At 37.7% G+C, this 14,318-nt stretch overlaps 1 protein-coding gene across 3 annotated transcripts in view; it reads left to right on the top strand.

The window, feature by feature from the left end:
- The window catches only part of GPR155 (G protein-coupled receptor 155), a 43,430-nt gene that overhangs the window by 14,573 nt on the left and 14,539 nt on the right, over positions 1-14,318 (top strand). For all 3 annotated transcript variants that reach the window (XM_038584886.1, XM_038584887.1, XM_038584888.1), the window contains exons 4-11: positions 326-491; positions 1,693-1,848; positions 3,590-3,673; positions 4,233-4,350; positions 8,151-8,235; positions 8,325-8,415; positions 9,477-9,687; positions 14,032-14,136. In XM_038584886.1, the coding sequence (XP_038440814.1) occupies positions 326-491; positions 1,693-1,848; positions 3,590-3,673; positions 4,233-4,350; positions 8,151-8,235; positions 8,325-8,415; positions 9,477-9,687; positions 14,032-14,136 (1,016 nt within the window). The remainder of the gene's footprint in view (positions 1-325; positions 492-1,692; positions 1,849-3,589; positions 3,674-4,232; positions 4,351-8,150; positions 8,236-8,324; positions 8,416-9,476; positions 9,688-14,031; positions 14,137-14,318) is intronic.

Below are 14,318 nucleotides of genomic sequence, written 5' to 3'. Positions count from 1 at the left end.
AACAAAAATAGCAGTTACAGTTAAAACTTCTAAAAAATTTTTTAAGAAAATTATTTGTAGAACCAAAGCTGAGTTTGTTTCCTCCTAATCCTTGATGTTGAAAGTATTTCTTAGAATATTGTTACATCTAAATGACTTTAGTTGAATTCTTGATTCTTTCAAAATGTTCGCAAGTAGGCATGCAGAGACTCCGTGCATGCAAATAGATATACCTTCTGGGGAAAAGAGGAATATAACCTAATGCCAGGTTCACTAGAACAGTCTCCCCCTTGGGGACCACTGTGCTTTAATATCAAGTGAATGACACGTTACTTGTTTTTTTCAGCCTGGTGCTGCCACTTCTGTGCAGAGAAATGGTGGAACTCTTGGACAAGGGCGACAGTGTAGTGAACCATACAAGTTTATCAAATTATGCATTTTTGTATGGTGTCTTTCCTGTAGCACCAGGAGTGGCTATCTTTGCAACACAGTTCAACATGGAAGTAGAGATTGTATGTATATTACTACTTTCTAAGTTTGATTGTACAGTTAGTAGAAAAAATGAATTTTTAAAACACAGAGATCAGCATTCTTTAATGAGAATTTGATAAGTGAAAGCTACTTCATTGTAAATAAGGAGGCATCATGTAACATCAGGTAATAATAGAGTTATTTAATCTGGGGTCTTTTTTTAGCCATAACTTTTTTTGTTAGTCTTTTTTTGTTTAAGGATTTTATTGTTACGCTAAAGCTTAAAGATTTATTTATAAAGAATGATAACTTTTGAAGTTTTGGGTAAAAATAATCTGATTCATTCACTGATAATTCACCAGATGCAGAACACTACATAATCAATTGCAGTAAATAGCTATAATCAATTAACACTATATTATTAGCTGTGTCTAAGCATATTGTACATGTTATCTATACCATTAAATGTTTTTGAAATATAACATGAAGGAACTTCATTTGTTCTAAATTGTTTAACAAAGGATAGTTCCATTATTTAATCTGTAAAATATTTATGTGGTAATTTTTTTCAAATTGATTTTATTGCTTTATATTTTATGAAATAGTGTGGAAGGAAACTGGCCATCAGTTTTTTTTAAAATTTATTTTTTATTGGTGTTCAATTTACCAACATACAGAATAACCCCCAGTGCCCGTCACCCATTCACTCCCACCCCCCGCCCTCCTCCCCTTCTACCACCCCTAGTTTGTTTCCCAGAGTTAGCAGTCTTTACGTTCTGTCTCCCTTTCTGATATTTCCCACACATTTCTTCTCCCTTCCCTTATATTCCCTTTCACTATTATTTATATTCCCCACATGAATGAGAACATATAATGTTTGTCCTTCTCCGACTGACTTACTTCACTCAGCGTAATACCCTCCAGTGGCCGTCAGTTTAGTTAGATCATTAATATGGCTTACTTTTGAGAACCTAGAAGATAACCATTAGCTTGGGATGTCTAGTTCTGGCTATGTGCAAATATTAATTGAGCATGGATTGGGAGAGGAATCAAAGGAACTTTCTTTTAAGAACTCTCAGAAAGGGGGAGAATGGTATTAGAGAACATGCTGGAATTTAGAATGTCTTTTTATTTATTGACTCTTGCTTTTATTTTAGAATGTACTGTGGCTATTTAAAATTTAGGGTCATTGTTTAATTGAGGCTATGAGTCTTTTCTCAATTTGATTTCATTTTTTTGCAGATAACCTCAGGGATGGTAATTAGCACGTTTGTGTCTGCACCAATCATGTATGTTTCTGCCTGGTTACTAACCTTTCCCACTATGGACCCTAAGCCATTGGCATATGCCATCCAGAATGTTAGTTTTGATATAAGTATTATCAGCCTTGTCTCCTTGGTAAGTACGTTTCAGTGTAAATATGAGTGAAAACAGAATGAGTTTGAAAATAGCTTGGTAACCAGAAAGTTAGGGATTTAAAAATCTATTTTTAAAAATCTCTTATGCCATAGAGAAAGCTAAAGCCTGCCCGTAAAATATAATACCAGCCTTCTGAGTTGTGTCTTTCGTTTTGAGAGTTAGAGTCATGTAGCAGACAAGGCATGAGATTTAGTCAGACCTGGATTGGCTCTTGGCCCTATCACAAACTAGCTGTATGTCTCAGCCTTTCTAAGCTCCAGTTTTCTCAGGTAGGAGCTAGGGATACTAAGTTTACCTATTTCCACAGGTTGTTTTAAGGATTACCTAATGACGATATATGTGAAAAGCATCTGCAAGTGGCAAATCACTATACAAATACTACTAGTATTAGCTAATTGTAGAAGCATGGGGTTGGAAGAAATCGTCCAACCACCCATTTAATGTTAATGAAACTTTCTGGATAGATCTAGTTCAAATTAAATACTTAAACATTTGATGACTAGAGTATCTTGTAGCTCGAGTTGCCTGTGGAGTTCAAGCAATATTCTGGTTGAAAAACAAAAACAACACCTTGTTAAAGGAAGGAGGTAGGGATGAACATGTATATGGACAATGAATAAATGTGTGTCTAATGTATTTTTTAGGAAATTTTACTTCTGTTACATATTCTTAAAATCTGTGTTCTTTGATAAGAGGACAGTCTGGGGAGAGAAGTGATATAAATTTTAATTGATAAGGAGGGGAGAAGAAAGAAAGACATCAACCAGTATACTTAGCTGGGCACTTCAGAAGGAGAATAGAAACTCCATCCTTTTAAATATGAGGAGTGCAAGGCAATTCATCTTAACGTGGGCAATATGTATTGTTTGAAGAAAGACTGCCTGGAATTTAGATACCTCATGAACCAATGGTGGAATCAAAAGAAGAAAACTTAGAAGAGGACTTGTAACTGTATCTCACACTAAAGATCTTTTCCTGAATAGTTGACACTGAGCCTGTGTCCTAACCGAGCCACACAAGTACGGGAAGTCAGAACGTGGCCTTGGTCAAGACATTAGTTCTTAAAGACCTTGTCATTTCTAAACAGTTAATTTATGATAGGATCTCTCCATGCTTTGCTTTTCCCAAAATACAATGACATGTAATTATTAGTTTCAGGAGAATATCATAGTGATTCAATGTCTTTATACATTATGAAGTGATCCTCATGATACGTCAAGTTACCGTTTGTCACTTATTGAAGTTATTACGATGTTACTATATTCCCTATGCTGTACATTACATCCCCAGGACTTACTTATTTTATAAGTGTACTTCTCAGTCCCTCTCTACCCTTCACCTGCCACCCAACTCCTCCCCTTTCTGGTGACCAGCAGTTTCCTGTATCTATGAGTCTGTTTCTGTTTTGTTTTGTTGGTTTATTTGCACACAGAAGTGAAATCATAGAGTATTTGTGTTTCTCTCTCTATTTCACTTAGCATAATACCTCCTAGGTCCATCCATGTTACTGCATCTCCATGCTATTTATTTTACTTTGGATATAGTAATTTACCTTAATATTCTGTTGGGAACTAGGCAGATTAACATTAAGTAAAATATTGGAATTTCTTTCTGAGCCAAGATAAAGAGAATCCTTTAAAGAAGCTAATCAATGAGTTATTTGATAAGTAGCTATAAAAGTTAAGAAACCTGAATAACTTTTGAACCTTTTGTCTTTAAGATCTGGTCTCTGGCTATTCTTCTTTTGAGTAAGAAATATAAACAGCTCCCACATATGCTCACAACTAATTTACTCATCGCTCAGGTTAGTAAACCTACAGATACTTAGAACTATGCTTTTTTCATTGACTGTTCTACTATAGAGGGGAAAATTATTTTCCTGGGTTTTTCCAGTTATAAGTTTGAAAGTATTTTTTATGAAATGCAATCAATCACAGCTTGATTACAATGAATTTATGCCTAACTTATTATATACCACAGTAGGGCTTGAACTAATAATGTCGTTCAGTGATCACTTTGCATTTTTTAATAGAAACAATTAAGTCCTTAAAAATTGAACTCTCACAATCTTATTCTTCTAGTCAAATCTTTGCAAGTCTCAGTTTATGATGGAAAGAGGTTTAGCATTTTTCATGTAAACCATTACTAAATATAAGGTTAATATTTAGAATGTTTGTTTCAATTGAATATGTATACTGTTAAAGACTATAAGAAGGGCTTTTATCATAAAACTTGAACGTTTAGTATAACTAGCATGATAATCATTCAGCAATCTTTTAAGAAGAATAATTATAATAAATTTGCTGCAAATCAAACATTTGTCTGACTCACATGAATGACTGACTTTGTAATTTTTTCTTTAGTCTATTGTCTGTGCTGGAATGATGATATGGAATTTCGTTAAAGAAAAAAATTTTGTTGGACAAATTCTGGTGTTTGTTCTATTGTACAGCTCCCTCTATAGTACCTACCTGTGGACAGGTAAGATGGATAATTATTGGAAATTTAGGTCTTCTATCATTAGAAGCTATTTGAAATCTGGCAATCCAGGACTAACACATTCTCTCAGGCTCTTACGCTCACTACCATAGGCAGTCTGCAAAGTCAAGTTCTGTTTCCATGATATAGAGAAATAGTACTCTATTTCTGCCTGGGTTTGGGGTTTCCAGTCACATGGTCTTTTTCCTCAGGATCTTTGGCTCTTGGCCACAGTCAGCACAGCTCCCTTTTGGAAACACCAAGATATTTGGTACTAGAAGCAAGTCGAGAAAGGAGGGAGAGAATGGGAGAGAAGTGGGAGATATGTCCCAGAGCTCACTATGAGAATCCAACTGAACTGAGTGAAAAATTCTGACTCTGCTGTCAGCAAACAGTTTAGCTTTTGAAATCTCAGTTTCCTCATCCATGAGACAGGATTATCACACCTTTCAGTTACTTTGAGAGCTAAATGAGATAAGGGGATTTATGCCTGGTACACAGTAGGCAGTCAACAACTGAAACTGTATTATTAAACAGAGGGGAAATGATTACACAAGAACAAGAAAAGTAAGGACTACAAGGGAATGGAAATACAAGAGTACCCAGTAAGAAACTATTTCTCGTTTCAACTGGCTCCAAAAAAAGATACTCAAATATTTTAGCTTATTGTCATTTTGAAGTATAATATTTATTTGGAGGCATACATTCTGGTATGTTTGCCAAACAATCTGTGTGGCTGTTTTGTATTCAGACCACAAACGTGAACCTATAAAATGGCACATAAAAGGAAATTGTAGCATGGTAGGGCTGGTGATAGCCACTTTTGGGAGGCAGGTGTCAGGAAATGGCTTCGAGGGACAGGCCTTTGATTTCATGCCTTCGAGATCAAAAGCAGGGCCCATCTAAGTCAATAGCCTTTTGAGGTGAAGCAACAATGTGGGGAGGAATAATAGAATGAAAAATTCAGTGCTAACAGGAGAAGGTGTGTGCTTTTTAAAGGCAGTACATCTGTAACCAAACCAACGTTGAGTTGGCTCCTTGGTGAGTCACAGATAGAAACCACCAGGTGAGTTGTCGCACAAAGGAAACTTTATTTGCAGCAAATAAGGAGACCACAGGGAATAGCTTCCAAAGCTGTGACTCCCCAAGCAAGGGTGAATGGGTTCCTTTTGTCTAGGGTTAGGGTGAATATTTAGATAGGGAAGCCTTGTCATCATATGTAGAGGCGGACATAAGGTCACGCATGCTCCTTAAGGATATGTGGCTGTACATGCATTGTATGCCCTGTAAATGAGGCTTGTGCTCCTCCTTGGGTGGAGATTTTAGTGTTAGAATGAGGTAAAGGTAAAAGTAGGTCACCCCAGAGGTCACTCCGTAGTCTTTCTGCACGGGTGCATGCAAGTCGGGGATTTTGCTCAAACTGGTGTGGGTGGCCTGGGCCACAAAGCTCTTCCTCTGTTGCTTGAGGGGTAGTTTTGGTTTGCATCAGGCAATGTTATCCCTGGTCCTTTGTCTGAGTTAAGTTGGGAAGAAGAACTTAAGGGAAAATGTGGGACAAAGATCTGTGGGTACAAGCAGATGAGCAGTAAATAACAAAGGTCTTGGGATCTAGCTGGTGACACATCTTGCATAGCATAAGAGTTCTCATGAGATGTCAAGTAAAAGAGCTTAAAGACTTTTATTTCCAAATACACATGGATAACTTGATCTCTAATACTTAGGCTTATCAAGGCTAAATTGATCATATGAATAGGAGAGCAGCCAGTAGATCAGTGTATCAAAAATCCCCAAGGATCCCTGAAATCCTCCTTATGCACACATGCCAAAATCTATCCAGAGACCTTGTTCTGAATTCCTGGATCCCAATGAAGGTACCCTTTAACCTTGAGCTTATTATGCTGAAACAGAATTTTAGACTTACAGTGTCATTTTAAATCATCCTATTCAGCCATTTTTAGTTTCGCTCGTTCGCATACGGTCTTCACAATTTTTGCCGTATCTGTGTACCACTTGTACTTTTTTAAAAAATTTTTCCCCAGAAATTTACTCACTTTTTAAATTTTAATAAATCGAGCCTTATATTAATAAAATCCCAGGGTTCGTGTGCTAGTTTTTCACGCATATGTTAAAATAAACACCCTTATACCACCTATAGTCTCTACACTTCGGAAACACTGGTGTAGTTTACATCCTTTATTTTTCAAGTGTGTTAAATGCAGCTGAAAGAGTTTAACTGATTCAGGCAGGAAGTCTCACCGCTTCCATCTGCAACCCAAGAGAGATCCAGGGCTAGCCTGGGCCTATTTGTCTGTCAGTCTTTTCATAAAGCAAGAACTTTAAAGAGTGCCCACACTACTGGAACAATTGGCACACCGTTGTGTACCTTGTTTCCCTGGCACTTTGAAAACCTACAACTATAGAGTGCACAAAATATATTTAGGAAGGAGCAGTGGTAGTTAAGTGCCTCTTGAACTTGAGTAAGGTGTGGGTTCCCTGCAACGAAAAACAATCTTCAAGAGCCTTGGTGTTGATTTGTATTATTCTAGCACAGTGTTACTTAATCTGTCCAATCCTAGGTCTGGGTATGAATTCCTCATATACAGCTAATACACAACTTTAAAACCGAAGCAGATTCACAGATGAGAGTCCCAATTACAAACTCAGTAATTCTGATTAGCAACGTTCACTGACCTGACGTAATCTGAATCACAACCTTGAAATGTAAAATGGAACTCCTTTCTCTGGTTAGGATTTTTTTTTTTTTTTTTTTTTTGCCTGGTTTGCCTTTACTTTCAGGTGTGGGCTTAGGACCTGGTTCATCTCACTGCTTTTCTCTCTTCAAACTACCACAGAACCTTCACGTGGACAGTGTGTTATGATATCATTTGGCCCTCACTTGGCTCAAACTTAATGTAAAACCAAATGTTAGCTCTGAGATCATGAGACTGTGCTTTGGTTATAAGATAGGCATCTAGATGATTATCATTGAAAATGTACCAATAGACTTAAGATTTCTCACAGAGATTTCCAGATCCTGCAGAATAGGTCTCAAGAACCCGAGGGAGCCATGGTTCTGAGTCTTAGAAACACTGAGAGAGTTGGACTTACCTTGAATCAGGTTGGGTTTGTAGTCCTGCTCTGCCCTCTGCTGGCTATGTGACTTGGGCAAACCCTTGTTTCCATATCTATTAAATGAAGGTGTTAATTTAAAAGTGATTCCTTCCAACTCTGAAGTTCTAAGATTCTGTAACTCTGTAGAATTTATTAAATAAGATATTACTTGTATAAATAATTGGGTTTAAGGTATAAGAAGCCCTCAAAAGTTTTTAAATATCTAAATATCTGTGTGAAGTTCACATTATATTTGTATTAAGTTCTGTCATTTAGACTTGAGGCATTTTCCAAAAATTAAACCTGGGTAAGAATTGCCTATACTTTCTTAGCACCAGCAAATGAGGATGTTCTTATTTTTGAGACTTGCTCTGTATCCAGTTGGATTTTTTTTTTTTTAACAAATATACTTAGATTCCTAACATATCAGACCAAAGAATAAACTGATTTGGGCCTTTGAAGACATCCTCATGTATAAAACAAGGAGATATATGAGTAAAGAAATAATACAGGAGGGAAAACATGAATGACTTTGAGTCAAACTGGCTTCAAAATATTGGGGACAGCATTTATTTGGAAAGAGTAAATTCTAGGGCCCAAACCATAGACTACCATTGAAATAAGCATGGTTAAAGTTCTATGAGGTCTGATCAACATCGAGAATCATTTCAATATCTATCTCTTGTTCCTAGGCCTTCTGGCAATTTCTTTGTTTCTTTTGAAAAAGAGAGAGAGTGTACAAATTCCTGTTGGAATCATCATCATATCTGGCTGGGGGTAAGTTGATAGTTTTCTGTTTGCTTACATGTTTTCCATATATTCAGTTACTATTCATCCTCTTTTTCTCTCTCTAAACCTTATTACAGAATTCCTGCTCTCCTTGTTGGTGTTCTTCTGATAACTGGAAAACATAATGGAGATAGCATTGACTCAGCTTTCTTTTATGGAAAGGAGCAGGTAAGAAGAGTTTATTGACAGTTCAGTTCGTGGGAACATCTCTCTTTAGTTTGTTCCTAGGTTCTGCTATACTTACATTAGAAGAACAGATTTAAAAATCTGTTCCAAAAAAAAAAAATCTGTTCCAATTTATTGCATATCCCACTGGTGATCCTATATCACTTTAAGTCACACCTCAAAATGTGGTAAAGATTTTATAGGTCTATATTCATTTTTAGCTGAGGATTTCCAAATGCTTGAGACTTATCGGGTCTTCTTAAACCCAATAAGTGAGTAAAGAAATAATACAGGAGGGAAAACTTATGAATTATGTTTCCTCTACCGGAAGAGCGATTAATTTAAAGATATTTAATGAGTTAGCAGTAATAATAAAAGCCATGTTCTTGACTTTCAATCCTATTATAAATATAAATTTCAGAATAGTAAGTATCTGGGGAAAAGTGTGCTTAAGAAGCTGTAGTATATCAGCTGATCAGAATTCTCTAGGGGTAGGACCCAAACATGTGTGTTTAAAAAAAAAAAAAACCTTCAAAAGATTTTTTTTATTTCTTATCCTCTTTTTTCTGTTTTATAATTTTGAATGTTATTGGGTTGTCATGAGAATAAATAAGATTATACATATAAAAGACTTCGACTGGTGCTGGCATATGTTAGTACTCAATTAGTATTAGCCAGAATTATTTATGTTTAATATTATTACCATTGCAGAGTCTCTAGTTGGAGTATGGTTGAACTGCATATTAAAGCAAGGAAAAACTTTGAAATAAAAAAGGTCTGTAAGCAGTCCTTCAGACTCCTTATTAGAGGAAACCAATGACATTGGTGTATAGTGAAAGAAGCATCTAGAAGTCGTATGATTCCAAGCAAATCCTGATTTCTCTTCAAGTAACTTACATGCCTTTCATACTCTTACTCTTTCTTGAGAACCACGGTTCGGGAGCATTTATAGCTGTGGAGATAATGCATTTCCCACCAAACAGCAGTTCCCTTAAGCTACTCTACTAAGATTATCGACCTGGGATTGTGAAAAGTGGCCTAATGTCTTTTTGCGATGTTGGCAGATGATCATCACAGCAGTCACCCTGTTCTGCAGCATTGTGATAGCTGGCATCTCACTCATGTGTATGAACCGCACCACCCAAGCAGGACGTTATGAAGGTTTCGACCAGTCTCAGAATGACAAAGCAGCAGAGCCTGGGAACGCCGCTTTTGAGGAGAGTTCAGTGCCAGTAAATGAACCGGAACCTTTTACAAGTTCTATCCCAGAAACAAGTATGATCCTTACATATAAAGAAACTCTTACATGCCTGTATAGCATGTCTTGTAAATGTTTGGCTTCGGGGAATTTCCTTGAACTATCTTGAATATCACGTGTATTTGTCAAGTGAGGGGCTTGAATAATAGTAATAGAAAGAGCTTGCAAGTTCTTCTTTAGAGTCGACTTCATAAATCTTTGGTGAGAATAATCTTATGTGAATAATCTTATGTTAAATCCTAAAATGGCTTTGGACCTGAGAGTTTAGGAGAAAGTGACAACTGAAGGACGTCCCTTTGTAGGGAAAGAAGGCACTTCAAACACATGCTAATCTGACAATATTGTCTCAGGTGAGCACCATCAACCAAGTGAGCTGAAGGCCTGTTTTGGCAGAATTAATAGTCAGGAATCGACAAACTATAGTCTACAGGCCAAATCTGAGCCACCACCTGCTCTTATATGGCCCCAGAGCTAAGACTAGTTTGTACATTTTTAAAGCCTTGAAGAAAAATTTCTAAAAAAATATTTTGTGACATTTGGAAGTTATATGAACTTTAAATTTTGATTTTCATGATGTTTCATTCGAACCCACTTGGGCTCATACATTTACGTATTGTGTCTGGCTGCTTTCAGACTATGTTGGTAGGGTTAAGTCATTCACCAGAGACCCGGGGGCCTGCAAAGCCTCATCTGGTCCTTTACAGAAAATGTTTGCCAATCCTGTAAGTGCAAATATGTTCCTAACTAGTAAGTTGGTTAAAAAGTGTTAACAATTGTTGTGGGATTGGCTTCAATTCAGGAAGGGAACTCAACAATAGAGTGTGCATTTTGGATTCACTGGTAGATGTGGAGATTTCATGGACCGAAAACATTGTGCCAGGAAGTCTATGCCTGTTTTGTTCAGAGACTTTGTGGAGAAGAGGGATGACTATCTCAAAACTGTTAATTGTAAATATCAGTAAGAAGTAAATGATTTTAAAAAAAGAGAAAGTTTTGAAAAGTTTAACTATCTTTGTCTTAAAAAGAAGAAGATCCCACAAATCTTACCATTTCATATTGCTTCCTCCTCACACCCTCCCTTCCTTCATCCCAGCCTGGAAGTATAGAGCACAGTGGCTAAAAGTGGAGACTGGAGCCTGACTTCCTGGATTCAGATCCTGACTCCTTGATTTGGAGTTACTTACTTACTGCTTACTGTTCCGTGATTTGAGCAAGTTCCCTGTGCCTCAGTTTCCATATCTGACGCTGATGATCCTTACCTCATGGGACAATAGGGTCCTACCACATAGGACTGTAGGTTGCCAACTCCTGACTTAGACCATCCCATCCCTGCTTCTGTCAGGACTCCTTTAGTTCATATTATTAATGGTCCTCGCTCATTTTTCATTTTTCAGCATTCAGAAATTCATTCTTTTGAGCCCTCTTCAACATTTTCCCTTTTTTTTTTTTTATTTTTTTAAAGATTTTATTTACTTATTCATGAGAGACACAGAGAGAAAGAGAGAGAGAGAGATAGGCAGAGACACAGGCAGAGGGAGAAGCAGGCTCCATGCAGGGAGCCTGATGTGGGACTCGATCCCAGGTCTCCAGGATCACGCCCTGGACTGAAGGCGGTGCTAAACCGCTGAGCCACCGGGCTGCCCCAACATTTTCCCTTTTAAAATGGAGATTCAAGCATGTTACTTATGATGTTTTCACTAAAATTTTAAAAGTTGCTTTCCCTAAGTCTGGAGTACTTTTCTGATCCTGCCCAGCACCCTCTTCCTCCTCACTTCCCCTGTGGACACCTAGAATGATCCTATAAAGGATCCTGTAGACTACCACTCTGGCTGGCTCTTTGTGTCTTCGTCCCCCACGAGTGTTTTAGAACTGGCAACAGAAGGCCTGATAATGTGTGTGGGGAACACAAAGTGTCTTAAGCCCAGAGCCTCGTGCTGCCACCGCTACCTGTATTTTATTTTTAAAGATTTATTTATTTTGAGAGAGACAGTGTGAGAAAGCAAGCACATGGGGGAGGGGAGTTGTGCAGGGAGAGGGAAAGAATCTCAAGCAGACTCCTCCCTGAGCACTGAGCCTGGCATGGAGCTCGATCTCACAACCCTGAGATCATGACCTGAGCTGAAATAGAGCCGGTTGCTCAACTGACTGAGCCACCCAGGCACTCTTCTATCTGTATTTTAAAAATAACAAATAAAGTGCACCATTGATGTTCTTTAAACTCAGCCATCATTATCTCCAACAGGAAAACTAGCTTGTCCTGTAATGTAAATAAATAAAGAGCCAAAGGACAGCTATTGCTTGGTTCCACAGGAAATCCTCTGCAGTGTTTCTGTTTTCCTCTCCTCACATCTCACTGTTTTATAATTGCTTTTATTTTATTTTTTTATTTTTTAAAGATTTTATTTATGTATTCATGAGAGACACAGAGAGAGGCAGAGATATAGGCAGAGGGAGAAGCAGGCTCCCTGTGGGAAGCCCGATGTGGGTCTGGATCCCAGGACCAGGACCCCAGGGTCACAACCTGAGCCGAAGGCAGTTGCTCAACCACTGAGCCACCCAGGTGCCCCACATCAGTCTTATTTTCAGTGTTCAGTAATATTTGTTAAATGGATGGGCAGATGCCTGGAAGCTACCCTGCAAATTGCCATAGCAAAGTACTTGTTTATATCCCTACTGACCCATGTTGCTAGGGGGGAAGATCTGTGTGGTTATTCTCCTTCCTCAAATCCTGCTCTCTTCTGCTTCACTAGTAGTGTTAACATGTAACACATTTGATGTCCAGCCTGGCCTCCCCAAATCTCTTTCCAAAATAGTTGACTCACCTCTATCCCTTGCTACACATTTGTCAGAGACCCATGACTTGTGCATGTTATAAGTATGGAATTATGATTGAAAGGGAAATTAACCTATTTTTTTTTTTGAAATTAACCTATTTTAATATGAGATCAAAAGTTTATTTATAGAAGAAAAAGCTAACAGGCTAGTTATTTATCCCTCTTATGTTAGAAGATAAAAACTGCCATAGCACTTCTCATGGTGGCTGTAATCATGTGTGTGTGTGTATTCACATGCATGCCCTGTATGTATGTCATCGGAATGCGCTGGCTTCATATCTGTTTTCTGAACAATTTCATCTTAGCTGAATTAAGTCTTCCAAGTTTCTGAAGATAGGTGGGCTGAGCCAGATGATCTCTGTATTTTCTTTTCTATCATTCTGTGGTTCCATTTTAACCTTGAGATGGTGTCATTATCTTAAATTTAGTAAGACACTTGTAATAGCTTATTATAGGTTATAATTTTTATACTTTGAAATCTTTTTCTGTTAAGAACACTGCTGAAGATTTAAATCATATTATCAATGAAAGTTTCAGCCTAGGCATTATTCCTTTCTCTGTAGCATATTAAATTTCAATACAGTTTATCACTGAAGTTATTATTCTATTAGAGTCCATGTCAAAAAAAAAAAAAAAAAGCAACCAGAATCCATGTCGAGGAGTATCATGTCTTATATGTGTGAAATGTTTAAAGGACACTGAATGCATTCTCTGACTATGTAGAGGAATAACTGCAGCTTTATAGCAGATGTCTCAGTGCGACTTCTGTAAACCAATCTACCTATAAAAGCAGAGAGAGATTTTTAGCAGTATATATTTGAAAAGACAAAAGAATAGAATTTTCTGTACTGCATTTTCTAGACTAGCAAGAAACACTTTCTTGAAAGAGGCAAGTCTTGGGCTGAACAAAAAGGAAGCAAGGATTTCAAAGAATTAACAAGAGTGGGAATCCCACGCATGTCTAACTAAGTCTGCAGACCCAAAGAGGCATGGGATTCGTGGAGGACACTAAAGAATTGTCCTGAAAGAAGAGAGAGGCCTTGTTGGATAGTTGGGGTGGTTGGATAGGGAGAGAGGAGCCAAGTCCTTGAGAGCTTTCGAGTTCAGGCCAAGGAGTTTGAATTAACTACAGTAAACAATAGAGCATTAATGCATGTTTTTAAGGAGTGATGAAATAAAACCCATATTTGAAGAAAGTGTTCAAATTCTTAGTTCTCAAAGCACAGTGGTAACTAGCATGAATAAAAACACTCTTCCTTGTCTCATGCAATGAGGAGACAATACATAAAGGAGCCGGTCCTTTGTCTGCTGCTCTTTAAATGTTAGCTTCCGTGTAAACACATGTAAAATCTTCTCAATAGGCATCATGTAAAAACATTCCCATTGTGACAGCATGGGAAATTTGTGTGTGTGTATGAGTGGGTTGGTTGTTTGGTTTGGTTTGAGGTTGTTTTGTTTGGCATCTCTTGAAGTTGTCTGTTTTGTTGTGGTTGGGCCTTAATCTCCTATGTTGTTTCATTTATATAGGTTGCTGCTCCTGCTCCATGGGAAATGGCGGATTACACTGCCAATCCACCGAGCCAGTAGCAAACACAAGCACCAGTGGGCTTGTGACTCCTTCATTTGAGAAAAGTAAGTGCCTCCAGGCTATGAGGATGGGCCAGAGGAACAGAAGATTCCTCTCCTTATACCTTAAAAGAGTTCAGCTTAGGATTTCATTGAAGCTGCAGTGCTTATGTATTCTCAAATAAGATAGGGAAAAGTGCTACTAAGATAACAATTGTGCATAGAGTACTCCTTTTAAAAACTAAAGT

This window comes from Canis lupus, chromosome 36 (assembly GCF_011100685.1).
Source record: "Canis lupus familiaris isolate Mischka breed German Shepherd chromosome 36, alternate assembly UU_Cfam_GSD_1.0, whole genome shotgun sequence".
Lineage (NCBI taxonomy): Eukaryota > Metazoa > Chordata > Mammalia > Carnivora > Canidae > Canis > Canis lupus.
The sequence above is the reverse complement of the archived record's forward strand: the minus strand, read 5'-3'. Positions and strand labels throughout refer to the sequence as shown.